General features: G+C 41.5%; 1 protein-coding gene across 1 annotated transcript in view; it reads left to right on the plus strand.

Moving 5' to 3' along the window:
* The window catches only part of TBC1D10A (TBC1 domain family member 10A), a 380,613-nt gene that overhangs the window by 293,165 nt on the left and 71,670 nt on the right, over window positions 1-15,778 (plus strand). Inside the window, exon 5 of the mRNA XM_085635860.1 lies at window positions 10,806-10,920. Coding sequence (XP_085491986.1) covers window positions 10,806-10,920 — 115 coding nt within the window. The remainder of the gene's footprint in view (window positions 1-10,805; window positions 10,921-15,778) is intronic.

A 15,778-nucleotide genomic window follows, 5' to 3' on the forward strand; every position in this document is an offset into this window, starting at 1 on the left:
ATGGGGCGTGCTACGACCGACGGATACGTGGGAGCACTTTTAGGTGAAATGAAGTAATGTGTATGGTGCAAGAGTGGAAGGGTCATACGTGAGTGAGTTAAAAATATACCTGGCTTTGTGGAGAAACTTAGCTTTAATGCTCTCTATAGCTGGTATGATTAAAAATGGGGGATAAGGAGGAAAAAGTGCTGTAATGAGCAGTTCCCTCACTGGTCGACATGTTTCGAAGCCTACCCCTAAGCTGCTTCTTCAGGACCTATTATGTTGATCCCTGTTACCACTCTATTGCCTAGTGATGATTAGCCTATTGGTTGTTCTAAATGTCTATACACACACTATGCAGCGCATTCATTCCATACCTACTTGGTAATTTTTCTTAACAGAATGAATGCGCATTTCTTAATTAATAATCTGGAAGGATAGAAAAAAAGGAATTAGTAGTCCTGATGTACTTCGATATTTTGCCTGACAATTCTTCACCGCAATCGTGTAAGGATAAAAAATAGTGATATATTTTTGGTGATACATTTTGGTGATATATTTTTCACTTCATGCTCGATGTCTCATCCATAATACTATATGTGATTCGTGCTGCCCTCTGTTGTTAAAATCGACATACAAGACAAAACAATACATGTAACAACTAAACAATCACACTCTTGTAGCATTTTATTGTATGGCAGAATACAGTGCCTTCACATAGTGCCCTTGAGTTGAAATGGTACATCAACTTCTCAATAAGTGAGACATACTGACGAAAAAACATACTTTTTAGGTTGCCGAGCATAAATTTCAACCAGGAAATGCCAAGCGGGGTCGGCCATTTTGGATATTCAACGTTCTAGTCTTTCTGTTTTGAGCCAACGACATCTCCGCAGCCGATCAGCGGTCTGTGTCTCTAAAGGCAGGGTATGCTCAGACGTGAGTCCCTTGCTCACTTTGCCACTGTATTCAAGCAAGCCTGGCTGAAGACGGCTGAAATGCCAGAAACCGGTCCTAAGAAGCTTGTTTCCGGTCCAGGGAAGGCATGGCTTGGCAGTTCGGGCTGGACTGTTCCCATGAGGCACAGGGTCAGACTGATTTGCATATGGCCATGTCTGAACTGGGGTGGCAAAGTGGGCTAAAGAACGGTGATGGATTAAACCCAGATCTGTTGACTGGGTGTGAGTGTTTGATTGGTTCTGATGCTCCGTCCATCACCACCCCCTTTTGTACTGTGTCTCTAAAGGCAGCAATAATTTCTTGTGCAAGGAACAACCACGAGATTTACTCCCAAACGAGGGCACTAAGAGACCATATTTTTTGAGGAAATAAAGATAGTACTGAATGGATAGCAGCCTCGAACAGACGGTAGAGCATTTTTCCAACCAGAAAATTATGCCATACGGGGGCAGCCATTTTGGGTATTTATCACTCTAGTCTTTCTTTTGAGCAGACAGCATCTTCGCAGCTTTCGAGTCACTTAAGGCAGCTCGTACCGGATACAAATACTGGCACTCCTGAAGCATTCAATGTTCGACGGAGCTATGGGCAGGCAGTATTCTGAGGGTGAGCGAGATTCTTTGATGAATGCTTCACTATAAGCGCTCCTCCCCTCCCGAAGCTCATGGGGTCCAATTAGGCAACCTGAAAAGTATGTTTTTTGTGTCAGTGTGTCTCACTTATTGAGAAGTTGATGTACCATTTCAACTTACGGGTACTATGTGAAGGCACTGTATTCTGCCATACTATAAAATGCTACAATAGTGTAATTTGTTTAATTATTACATGTATTGTTTTGTCTTGTATGTTGATTTTAACAACAGAGGGCAGCACGAATCACATACAGTGTTATGGATGAGATATTGTGCATGAAGTGAAAAACATATCACCAAAAATATATCACTATTTTTTTATCCTTACACGATTGCGGTGAAGGATTGCCAGGCAAAATATCAAAGTACTCAAATAAAAATTCCCCCTTTCGGCGAGTGTTAAATACCACACAGTGGCTCTCATCAACAACAGTCAATCAACAGAACAAGACACCAACACCTGGACAGGTGGAATTTCTGTTTGACTACTGTCTATTTGGTGCTCTACCCCCTTTGTGCTATAGGGCCCCTCTCTTTGATTTTGTGAAAATATCGAAGTACATCAGGACTACTAATTCCTTTTTAGGTCTCGCCTGACCCAGCGCATGTGCTTGTCTGGCGAGACTTTTAGTAAGGGCTTCAAAAAATGCTACCATGGCCGGCCTAAACTTGCGTGCATGTGCCCGGGCGCGCGCTTACGAGCAGAGGCGCCATCTGGCTTTCCTTGTCATGCTCATTAAGCGCATCGCTCGCAGCGCGCGATCGCAATCACTTTTGCGGTAATGACGCTGACGCGTCACTCCACGGGCTTCAAAAGCGGCTTTTTAATTAGGTGTGCAGCTTCATGTTTCACGGGGTTCATCTATGAAGGGCATCTGGGAGTTGCAAACCTTGTTCTCCGGGAGATCAGTGTTACATGGTGCATTAGTGATTCAATGGGAAACTTTTACTTGTGGGTGGGTAAATGATAGTGGACCTACCAGTGTGCGCCACTGATCGCAGAGTTTGGAAATAATCCTGGCGACATTTAAATTCAGTTGTCTCTTCAAACCTTGTTCTCCGAGAGCTCAGTGTTACATGGCGCATTAGTGATTCAATGGGAAACATTTACTGGTGGGCGAGTAAATGATAGTGGACCAACCAGTGTGCGCCACTGATCGCAGAGCTTGGAAATAATCCTGGTGACATTTAAATTCAGTTGTCTTTGTTCCAGGGTGCACGTGCAGACTGGATTACGTAATGTTGTTATTGTTTCTATTAATTAGCATCCCGCTTTACCTTGTTAAAGTTGTAGCACAATGTTGGTTTCACAGGCAGTGAGACGCAGCATTGTGCTGAAACTATAGAAGGAAGACACTGCCTCTTAGCACACCATCAGGGATCCCCAGCCCAATGCCGAGGGGGAGGGGTGTTAATTGCATTAACATCTGCCTGCCTGCACTGCCTTCTAGCACATCAGCACGGCAAACCATTTACTGGACTCACGGACTCCCAGCCCAATGCCCCAGGAGGAGGGCTGTGTTAATTACTTTATAATCAGCCTGCCCTGCTCATTTTTCAGTTTTTGCGGGGCTGGCAAAAGTTAAATTTTTGTGGTTCCCATGCTGATTTTTTTTTTAGGCTCTGCTCGTTCTTGGGCCCTTAGAGCCAAGCTGGATCCCTGGCTCGGATCATCACGTGAATTCTTGGCCTCCCCGCCTCTGTTAAACGCCCATTGTGGTTGGTGGCGGCAATGTCATGTCTTGGGCCAGAGGTGCAACTAGAGACAAATTTCGCGGGGGGCTAATTCTATTAGCAATAGGCAGAGTGGAGATGCAGGGGCTCTAATAAGGGGGAACAAGCATTGGCATAGCCAATAGGTCTCGCCTAACAGGGATCAACATAATAGGTCCTGCAGAAGAAGCTTAGGGGTAGGCTTCAAAACATGTCGACCAGTGAGGGAACTGCTAATTAAAGCACTTTTTCCTCCATATCCCCCATTTTTAATAATACCAGCTATAGGGACCATTAAAGTTTAGTTTCTCCACAAAGCCAGGTATTTTTTATCTCACTCACTTCTGACCCTTCCACTCTTGCGCCATACACATAACTTCATTTCACCTAAAAGTGCTCCCATGTATTCGTCAGTTGTAGCACGCCCCGTCCTGCAGTGGGGCGGGAAGAACCCGATGATGAAGCATGCCACCAAGGGACCTTTTGGTGGGTGAGGGTTATTTTAGAGAACTTATTGTTTTTCCCATGCTAGTAACCAAACGGTTCGCTTGGGTTTAGTCACTTTTTGGAAGGTTGGCACTATATTTTGCAACTCCGAGTGGACTCTTTCTGCTATATATTTATACGCATACAATTTGGCCTTGCTTTAATCACTGCGGTATTTCAGCACCTAATGCAAAAAATGTTTAAAGGTGTCAAAGGGGTGACATACTTCCAGGATGATATACTGGTGATGGGCCGAAAAAAAACAAGAGTATGATTCAGGGTTAAAGTTGGTGTTAGGAAAATTAGCCGACAAAGAACTGACTGCAGAATTAAAGAAATGTAAGTTTGCATTTAGGTCTGTTACATACCTAAGTTATAAACTGGGTGGGTATGGTACTTTGCCCAAAAAGGACATAATTAAGGCAGTTAGTAATGCCCTGGCTCCAACCTCCATAGAAGGAAGTCATGTCCTTCCTAGGGCTTGTGGAATTTTATTCAAAATGTGTACAAAACTTTGTTATTAAAACACATGGTCTTAGACAGTTGTTAAAAGTGAGGCAAGGGTTCATGAGGAATGAAGAACTACACATTGATGTTGAAAGGATAAAGCATGAAATAAGCACAGCTGTTCCTTTGCAATGTTTTGATGAGGGAGCAAACAGTATTGTCACCGTGGAAGCTGGAGGGAAGGGCCTGAGGATGGTATTAACCCAAGTCGCAGGAACAGAAGAATGTATAGTGGCATATGCCTCTCGTTCACTGTCGCCAGCGGAGGAAAAGTTCACCATGATCAAAAAGGAAATGTCAGCTGCAGTCTCGGCAATGGAAAAGTTCAGGCAGTATGTATGGAGATCACAGTTCACACTGCGTACAGACATTAAACAACTGTTGAAGGTTCTAACTTCCAGTGGCATTGTCAGGGCTACCCCACGTATTGCAAGAATGACCTTGAAGTTACTAGATTTTGTGTACAATGTAGAATACCTGCCTAGGAAATGGAACAAAGTGGCAGATTATCTAAGCCATTTTCCATTGCATTTGACGGAAGAGGAAAAAGATGAATGGGAGGAGTTTAGTGTGGCTGTGTTGGAGGATGGTAATAATGCCATACTAAAGAAGGAATGGGAAGCAGAATATAAGGAAGATGAAGCATTGAGTTTGGTGAAACAATTCATTATCCAGGGTTGGTCAGATAAGAAGAAATCACAGGATTAATGCAAAAGCTTGTGGCAAATTAAAGATGAATTGCGCCTTAACGATGCAGGTCATGTTTTCAGGGGGGACAGGTTGGTACCTCCAAAAGGGTTGAGATTGAGAATTTTAGACATAAACCATGAAGGTCACCTTGGGATTGTAAAACTAAAAAAAAGAGTGAAATCAATTTATTGATGGTCAGGCATAGATGGAGATACAGAAAGATTTGTAAAAAAAAAATTGCCAGTTGTGCGCCAATTAGGACAAAGCACAATCCATGTTGAGGACATCGTTGGGTGCAGGAGGTGCCAGAGTATCCATGGAAGGACCTAAGCATAGACATTCTGGGACCCATTCTAGATGATTGGGGTGTATCTAAATGTGTCGTTATGGTCATTGACCATTATTCCAGATGGACTGAGATTGAAGTATCGGATGGAATTGATGCCAATGCCATAGTTTCATTTCTCGAAAAAGTGTTTTAAGAGAAAGTATTCCAAATTCCATTCTAAGAGGTAATGGGCCACAATTTATTTCTGAAAAGTATGCACATTTCTTTAGCAGGAACGGTATCCTTGGGTAGAAAACTCCGGTCTACCATCCAACTGGGAATGGCGTTGTAGAACGCTTCAACAGAGTGGTAATGGGCAGTGTGCAAGCTGCCATTAATGCTGGTAGAGATTGGGTGAAGGAATTGAATTGCACAGTCTGGTCATATAAGATAACAAACACCCCCTGGAACGGGTACATTTAGAATTCTTAGAGAAAGGGTATTCGACTTATCCCAAAACACTTGGATGTTGCAAGATTTCCCACATTTACTCTTGTGAGCTGAATTGATCATCATTGAACCTGGTTCCAGTATTAGATACCGGAATTGTTGGAAATCTTAAAACATCCAAGTGTATTGGGATAATTCGAATATTTACACTTCTGCTATACCTCCAATTACCATACGGAAGCAAGTCTAATCATTACCAAAGTATAAACCTTACCTGGACTATTACACAATACCTACTGAGGGCAGTCTGTTCCTTGGAAGGCTACCAAAGGCTTCAACCTCTACTGATGATCGTTTGATGCTGGATGACTGAAATAACATTGCGCCTTCTGGCATATATTGAAGTGCCTTGGTTCCCAGAATCTCCATCCTGAAGCGACCCCGATAATGATAGAGGGTCGAAACGTCGTCGACAATTGATAAAGGATAGGCCGAAGAACACTAGAACACACTCTAGGACCTATGATTTACTCTGAAACCTTAAAGAACATCCTTTTAACTCCAATAACTAACCCTTTGTTTTAAAAACCGTCAGTTTAGCTTTATTCAGTTGTTGGTCACTCCACTGGGGTCACATAAGTCACAATTTGTTCTTAAAAAATATGTAAATAGTGTTCATCTACAGTAGAAGTTTGTTATGTATAGTCTTCTATTACCATAATCTGCAGTTGCAAATAAAAAGCACTCGCTTCGGCTGAAGGGAGTGCAGAATAAGAATTTCTGTTGGGCTGTTTTCTCTCCAGTCATGTGTCTCTCTGAAGTCATAAACTACATAGAACTTAAAAGAAACTTTTAAGTGTTGTACATATTGACTGTATCAATTGCTAACTTCGCTTAAATCGCTGCAAGATATTAGGAACTTGCGGAAAATAATTTTTTATTATCTAAATGAGTTCCTTGTGAACAATTGTGCTGAAGCTGACTAGCTATACCTAGTTCGCAGAGACATATGGGATGCTCTTGTGTTTTGATGGTTCGAGCAAATAGGACAGCATCATCTGCGTAGAGCAGAACAGGAATTATGCGTGAATTTATTTTTGGAATATCTTTTCCGGCCTTTACTAAAAGGTCACCAAGGGCATTTATTTAAATTAAAAAGAGAAATGGGGCCAAGACTCAGCTGTGCGTAACCCCTTTTACTGATGGAAGTGTTCTGAGAGATCCCCGTTCATAGTGTAAAGGACTCTATCTGTGGAATGTGCGTGAAGCCTGTGCAGCAAAGAAATTATTACACTATCTATACCTTAGTCAGTCATTATTGACCATAATCTGGGGCGATCCACTGTGTCAAAGGCACTTGTTAAGTCCATAAAGGCAAGGTCAACACATCCTTTTTTGCCTTTGTATATTTTTGAACTATGCTGGACCGGTTTAAAGTCTGCTCCACTGTTCCCAGGCCTGGTCGGAACCCAAACTGTAAGTCTGATAGCCCCTGAGTCTCTGCAGCCCAGCTTTCTAATTTGGTCAATGTGACCCTTCCTAGAATTTTTACTGTGCTATCCAAGAGTGAAATTGGTCGATAGCAATGTGGCTGGCTTTTATCTCCCTTTTTAAAGATGGGGATAATAGTGGCCTCTTCCCAGGTTTTAACTATGGGCCCAATAATTGCAGATCTTAGAATAATAGTTATTCGAGGAGCCCAGAACTGTGGTAGAGATTTAAAAATCTCTGCAGGAATTCGGGTCCTGGGGCTTTCTCGGAGGGGCAATTTTCAATTGCTTGAGTAATGCCAGAGACCTCAATAGATTCGCTTAATTCCCGATTAGAGCTTGGATCACTGGTGGGTATGGCATCTATAAATTGTATCATGTCTGGGCCTTTGGGCCAAACATCTTTGAAAAGTGGTTCACTCAGCAATCACTTGGAATAACACACTCCATTTTTGGGAGGGACTCACCTAAAAGGGTCTGAGAATGGACTACCTGCCAAAAAGCTTGAAAATCTTTCAGCTCACTAGCAGCTCTTAACTTATCCCAGGCCTTCTCTCTTATTTCTGCTTTCCTTTTTGAGATGGCCTCTTTGAAGGAAACCATTAATAGCTATTTCCTATATCTGTTGAGTACTCTTTTTTTCTAGATAATTTGGACGAAGAGAACTTCGTACCCATTATTTCCGTAAGCCCTGAGGACCAGTTTTCACTGTATGTTACAGATAGTCAAGAAGGGTTTTTATTATGTAGTCATACATATAACTTTGGATGCAGGAAAATGCTTCAAACACAATTTGCAGGTTTCGCTAGAGCAATTGTAGTATATTGTATTATATTGGCAAAAACTCCCATTGTTGCTGCTGGAAAGGGCTGTGCCACGCAAAATGATATTATATAGATTTAATACATACTTAGCATACTACTCATGGTGATGCAATCATTCTTCTATGTATATGAAATGCTCCACTCTCTACTTTTAGGATGGAAAACCCCACAAATAGCTGTGTCTAAAATGTATAGGGCTGTGTTTGATGGCGACGGGGGGAGGGAGACTAGCTCTCTCATACATGTGTATATACTTCTGTGCTGACCAACTGTAGGCATTAAACATTTGCATGTTCTCTTATAATTGACTGGTATGTCCTGGGTCACAAGGGATATCCAGCAATGATCAAAGGGGGTAGACACCCCCCGCCCTTTGGTATGGCAAACTGCCTCACGTTTGATAGGTTGGCATGGTGTTACCTCGAAGGTGGTCCATCTCTGGGACAGTTATACCCAGAAAGAATTGAGATTTCTACTGTGATTTTAGAGATGGGGTACAAATAGAGTTTGCATAATGGGCGATACATGAGGTTAGTAGAGATGAAAACCAGTGAGTAGCATAGAAAGAAATAAGGTCTAAATAAATCCCAGGGCTTCAGATACAAACAACGAAACTGCTGTGGGCTGAAATAATGATTAATAACACAAACTGTCCCTACGGAGGAAGTGTAGCCCTTGACTTCCATGGCAATAGTTTCTTAAAGAATCCTTCTTACAAGTACAATTTTAGACAATTTTCAAATGTGGACTGGTTTTAATTTGATTGTGGATCGCGACACTCTTATAACGAATGTCGTAAATAATGTCATACCATCCCTGTCAGTCACAGATATATAGTATTGTATATACCAACAGCACACTATTTATTCCCTGCATCCCTCTTCACTGTGTCGTCACCAAATAGGAGTACCTCAGTTTGGTATTTGAGATTACTTTATTTTTTAAATAATAGTTTGTTGAAATGAAAATAAATACATTAAATGCATAAACTATTGCTGTGAATGTCAAGGTCTATACTTCCCCGTGTAGGTACCATTTGTGTTATTATTCATTGTTCTACCCCGGTCCTTGGGTTACTAGGTCTTGAGTCCAGTGGTGTGAAATAAGGCATTATTGCAAAATATCTGAAAATATCCCCCTTGAAGAGCAGAATGTTGATGATACCATTTAGGCCAAAGTAATTACACCAATATATGACATAATCAATAACTCCTATTTCATTGGTATATGCAAAATGGGAGCGGGAGCTGGGTGTGCTAAATGACAGAGTGGGAGGAGGCCAAATGGGGCTCTATAGAAGTAGCTATAAGAGCAGGCTACCGACTTACATGACTCAAACTCTTGCATCAAATATATTCTGCCCGGACTCAAATTAATTTGTTCGGTCTCATGCAGTTGGACCTATGCTTCAGTTACGTGTGGTATGCTGAGATTTTTTTTTCCACACACGGTGGGAGTACCAGAGGATTTCTGTGTTTGGGATTAAGGTATGAGATTTAACTCTCTGTGGCGTTAACAATACAAGTAGAGTTGGTTGCCAAATGTATTCTGGTGGGCACATGGGGCGATCATCCACTATTGGAATACAGAAAGCTCATTTGAGATGCTGCCTTGGTGGTGTGACATTTCCAGACTACAAACGAGCAGTTTACCCATCATGGTTGAAGACTGGTGCAGAAATACGAATTGGCACAGCATGGCCAAGAAGAGAGAAATTTACAAGAGCAGCGGATGCCAACGCAGATCCTCATTAAATATGGAATACATGTCGCAAATTGCATGGTCTTAACTGAAATTAAGAAAATGTATGGAATCCTCTAGGGAAGTCGTACCTAATCTGTGGTCTGTCGAACCCTAATGGTCTGTAACATTTACTCCGGGGTCCACAACAACTTAGAAAATGTAATAATTTTAGTAAATTAATTACATGAAAACTTGTTCTGTAAAATTGAAAATTTTAAAAGCTCCGTAAATAGAGAATTGTAACAATGCATGCATCAGGAGTAAAAAAAACGGTGATATGCTAATGTCTAGCCTATTGTTTCGTCTTTTAGAATTAAAACCACATTTTTAAAACTCCATTCATCCCATTAAAATTTAGATTTTTGTTATTTTGTTTACAAATTATATCAAAGATTTTGAGATGTGTGTATTTGTTTGTTGTGTACTTGTTTCTGCAAATTTGTGTTGTGTTTTGGGTATAGAATTTAAGAAATTGCTTGTGTCCCAGGCTTCTACTAGTGATACATGGGAGTTTTTAGAAGTCAAAAGGTTAAGAAACGCTACTATAGGATAAAAGGTTGGTGGAGGATGCTCAATAATGTGTGGTGGTTCCGAACACTATGTGCAACAGCGGGTAGGATGGGAATAACTGCTGGTTGAGTTTCCTCAGTCGGGGGGTGTGCGGGGCTTGTTTGAAGTTTAAAAAAAAAAAAATTATATATTTTTTTTAAAATGGGTGGTGGTAAGTGTTCACAAGGTGTTGGGTGAATGTGCAGCTGTGATCTTGTCAAATTCACAAACACTTTGTGAGTCATGACTGTAACACCTAGTACTGCATTGTGCCTGTTGTGCTCTTTTGACATTTGGATAAAGATTAGAGCATGTAAATGTGTTAGTGATTATGTATATTTTTCTTGTGAACTATGACAACTTAAAACAATAGTAATTTGAGAATAGTGACCAGACATAGAACATCCTGCGTCCTTGTATAGTTGTAGAGTGAAATGTGATTATGGCAGGTGATACGTGTGAGGAACAGTTTGCTTTGTAATGTTTAACCTTTATTCTGTGTGTTTTACAGACAGCAGGATCTGTTCCGCGTGTTGAAGGCATACACATTGTACCGCCCAGATGAAGGGTACTGCCAGGCACAAGCACCAATCGCAGCTGTCCTGTTGATGCACATGCCTGCAGAGGTAAGAGAGACAATAGAGTCCAGCATTATGTCTTCTGCAGCTAGCAGTTTTCATAGTAGTGGAAATAAGCAAAGTAGTGGGCAGTGGGTGGGTGAGAGGGCAAAGCTGTATGACAATAAGAAGTAGCTCGGAAGATGGTAATCAAGGTTAGGCAGAATGTTTTATTCTGCCTGTCGAATTTGGCGACTTTTTAGTTCCCTTGCAAAGTTCCCGCCCAATTCCAGAAAATCACTGCATGGTGAAAATAATTTCCCACCAGCCTCTAGAAATGGGAGCACAAGCAAGATTTGGTATTCCCAAGCGTGATTTTCTAACCCGAACGGTTGCGGTTCAAAGGCTGTTTCGCAAGTAGATTAGCTGCAGCTAAAGTAGATATCCTACTCGAACGGCAGCAAAATCAACTCGAATGGCTGCATACTGTTCAACAACTCATGATGCCGTTCGTGCTGATTTTATTATTATTTTTTGTGCTGATCACTAAACCGATGCTAAATTACATCGCAATGTGTATATTTTATGCTACTTAGTGAAACTCCATGGAATCGCGCTGAGTTTTTATGTAACTCAGTGGAATTCCGCAGAGTGAGATTCCGTGAGCTCCACTCACTCCAATGGAAATCCACCACTCGTTTATTAAGGAAAAATTACTCACACATCATAACATGGTGTCTGCTTTCTCAGCATCATCTGTCACAGTTTTTAAGTCCATCTCCAGCAAAATTTTATATGGCCTCACAGTATTTTAGAATCCATCTGCAAGCAGACAGTGTGCCGCACCCTTTCTCTTGTGTAGTACTTTTTATGCAATTACATACATAAACTTATGTTTGGATTCTGTGTTCTGGCGATATGGAGAAGCTCTCACTTGCCCTTGGCCCCATCATTAGATCCCCACATGCAAACAATATTTCCTTAAAACTTATTTTTAACTTCTTGTTAACATCTTTTCCTTCTCCCTCCAATGTTCACTGACCCTTTCTCATTATAACCCTCCTCACTTTTTCCCTTGTCACTCCCCTTCTTAGACTCCTTCTCTTTACATTAATTAAGAAGCAGTTCCTTCAGTCGCTTGATCTTCTATTGTCTCATTGCCAGCTTAGTCTCTCTACCCACCTCTCTAGTTGGCTCAACTCTGTTCTTCGTCGTTGCCTACTATTTTTCACTTTCCTTGTTCAATCTTTCTTTCGCCAGGCCTTTCACATTTCTCTGTTTTGTCATTTCCAATCTCTTTCCATTCTCTCACCTCTTTTCCTTCTTCCCCAAAATGTCTGTGTGATGTTTTGCCACAGTGAGATGGGACTAGAGAGAGAATATCAGGTGATGTATGGAATGCTGAAATTCTTCACAGCCACTCATTCATTATGCCACTCATTAAAGTGAGGAACCAGATACAGATCAGCCTTGATACTACTCCCATGGGAGCAGTCCAGACCAAGATACCAGGCCATGTCCATAATACCAGCAAGAGGTTGCGATTAGCCAGCCTGCTCTTTGGCCCTCTATCTCCAACACAACCACATAGCCTTTATACATACATTCAAATCAGTCTTTCTTCCGCCACTGAGGGATATAGTCATTCGCTCAGTAACTTTGCAAGTTCCTCTGCACCGGCACACTTTAAGTGTTTCTCAATTCTGTGGCAGATATTTTTTCCATTGACTTCCTTTCCAGTGATTTGGGGGGTTCGGCTTGTGCTACAGGTAGCTGGATTTAGATAGTGTTGCTTGAATGTGCTAGTCAGTAAAAGCTTACACTCATGGGCTGTGCCTTTCCTGTCTCAGTTTTTCAAAATTATGTTTCTGCAGGAGTGTTTTGTTTAATGAGCTCTGCATGTTGCGCCACCTAGTGTTTGGGATGTCTAGAATGATTTGCTCTGACCCAGCATGCACCTGACAGACTGTACCCCTAGATCTACTTTCTTCTTTATTTTAAACATTCAGTCATTTTAGCCTTTGCGTACAACCTCTTAGAAGCACTTGTAAAAATACTGCCTTTTGAAGATAGGCAGAAGAGGGGATATTTGTATCTGAATCTGAAGAGGCAACCTTTAACTTTATTAACAGTTGTTTCAAAATTATTTGTAGGTGGATCTCCCATTTCACTATGATAAAAATTAACAATAATTTATAGGGTGCAGAAAAAAAGCTATGGAACGGCAGTGTGCAAACAGTTGCAAAAACAAGCTTTTATTCAACCCAATTTCATCATCTATTTACAGACTAAAATTCATTGACTGTCATATATTTAAGCTAGTGTAGGCACAGAAGCTAGATCACCACATGTGTTTGTGGGTGTGTGTTTGTGTGTGTGTGTGTGTGTGTGTGTGTATAAATATATACACACAAAACTATACACAAACATTTTGTAGCAGTTTGTAATTTTGTACCCTGCAAATATACATTGCAAACTTTCTGTTGTCTAAAATACGTGTCTTGATTCTATCATAATTCATTATGATTGTGATGGCAATCGTGCTTTAGTAAATAGAAGCAGAAGATATGTTATTTTTTATATACTTTTACATTTATATTGAAAAATAATTAGTTGCAGGTAGTCTTGTCTCCCTATTGTCACATCACAGTGGCAGGGATTGAGATGACAAAGAAAGTGTGTAAATACCTTCAACTTTGAGACACCCTGGAAGTGATAAGCCTGCCCAGAAAAGATGCCTCAGCTGAAGACACTATAAGATGAAGACGAGCATCAAGCAGAGGTTTTGCTCCAAATTACTGGACCCCAAAACAATCCATAAATCCAGCACCCGCATTTTTGCATCCAAAACTATCTTTGAAGGAAGAGACATTAAAGTCCTATAATCTTATAATGTTTCAAAGGAGTAGTCTGGAAAATGTTGTCCCTACCCAAGGCCTTTAGATTTGAAAATGCACTTGTGCGCACAATGCAGGGAGGAAAGGTACACAAACATTTATACTTGTTGCTCCAACATTCTGTGACACGCTGAAACCCCACCCCCCCATCCCTAATGAGTAGTACAGGGCTACATACTCGTATCGCAAGAAATGGGATGACTATTTAGGATGCTTACTTCCAAGATGTTTGTTAAGATGAGGGTTGTCTTCCTGTTAGATTACATTTTAGACTCACTTTGCAACACCAACCCTTCCAGATGAGACCTGAGTTCGTAACACAGATCTTGAGAGAGGGGCCAACCAAAGTGAGGTACTCATGAAAGCAGAAAAAAGGGAAGAACTTTTTTCTCAAGACACTTACTAAGATAATCAATCATTTGTTACTTCTTACCCTTACTGAAGGTGTTTGTGAAGCAAGTTGCTGGATTTGAGTTACAATCCACTTAGTCATGCCAGATATTCAGCATAAAGACACAGTAGCTCCTCAACGCCACCCATATCCCATTCAGAGAATGCCTGAGGCAGAGCCTTTGGTAATCTGTTGTAGCAGTTCACATAGAATGGCTCCCACATCTTACTGTATTTAAGAATGTATAGTGCACATAATGCTGTTTAGGTATTGCCTGCAGTGTTACTTCATGTACTTTTAAGCAGACTTACTCCCACTCTGTGTCTAATTAGTTAAATTTACGAGCAGGGCGACAGGAGTATCCCTAACAATTATCGACTCGTCACCCTAATTGATATAGAGGCAAAGTGCTACGCGGGGCTAGTCCTAGAGGAATTAATATCCTGGGCATCGTGAAAACGCATCATCCCTGCAAATCAAACTGGGTTCTGCAGAGGACAGGGTACCACGACTAACATCATGACGTTAACCCTGCTGATAGACGTGGCCAAAGCACCAAAGAGCTTGCTATTTTTGTGTTTCATAAATTATAGCGCATCATTTGACCACGTAGATCATGCCAAAACTATGGCAGAAGCTAGAAAAGTGGGGGGATACCTAAGCCTCTCCTAAATCAGTTGATCTTATTACACACTGACACCTGGGTCAAGATCACGATGGGAGCCGGGACTTATCTCTCAAGGCGAATTAACACCTCCAAAGGCCTAAAACAAGGGTGTGTCCTAGGCCCCATGCTGTTCAACGTCTTTTTAACAGGCCTTCCCGGGGAATTGGACAACAGTACATCACACGCCCCACGTTTGGGAAAAATCTTGCTGTCCATATATATATGCAGTTGATTTGGTTTTAATAAGCCGGACTCCACTCGGCCTCACCTGCCGGACAACACTAATAAATTCTCTCAATGCAATGCATTACACATTAACTTAAAGAAAACAAAAATCATGACCGTGAATTACAATAAGACCAAGAAAATCACGTGGTACCTGGATGGTTGCAGCCTAGACCGGGTAAACAACTACAAGTACCTTGAAGTTCTACTTGATAGCAGAGGCTCGTATAAACCCCAATTTGAGGCTCTGCGTCGGAAGGGCACCACGAGCTACCTTGCAATGATGCCCCTGAAGAAAGTTCTACCAGACCGAACATTAGATCACCTATTGCAGGTGATTCGAGCACGATTGCAGCCAATGCTTACATATGGGAGCGAACCAACGCAAGGGAAAGATGCAATAGTCTTTAGATAAAATAATTGGTAGCACATATAGAGCAATCTTCCAAGTACCAAACTACGTGTCACCAGCTCAAACACGCCTGGAATTCAGTCTTCAGAAGCAATCAGTGGGAAAGATGGGGTGCCTAAGCTGGCACAAGATCAGAGGTGCCGAGCAAGGATCTCTAAATGCGCATCTTTGGACTGAGTTATCACATCAAGAGAAATCACCTGCTAGAGAGTACCTGGACGAATCACTGGAAAGGCTTGAATTGACCGACCTCTGGGAATCCTCCACAGATCATAAAAGCTTTAAAAAGGTTGTAACCAAAGTAACTAAAATGATATCCGTAACAGAAGACAAGG

The sequence above is a fragment of the Triturus cristatus genome, chromosome 11 (genome assembly GCF_964204655.1).
Source record: "Triturus cristatus chromosome 11, aTriCri1.1, whole genome shotgun sequence".
NCBI classification, from domain to species: Eukaryota; Metazoa; Chordata; class Amphibia; order Caudata; family Salamandridae; genus Triturus; species Triturus cristatus.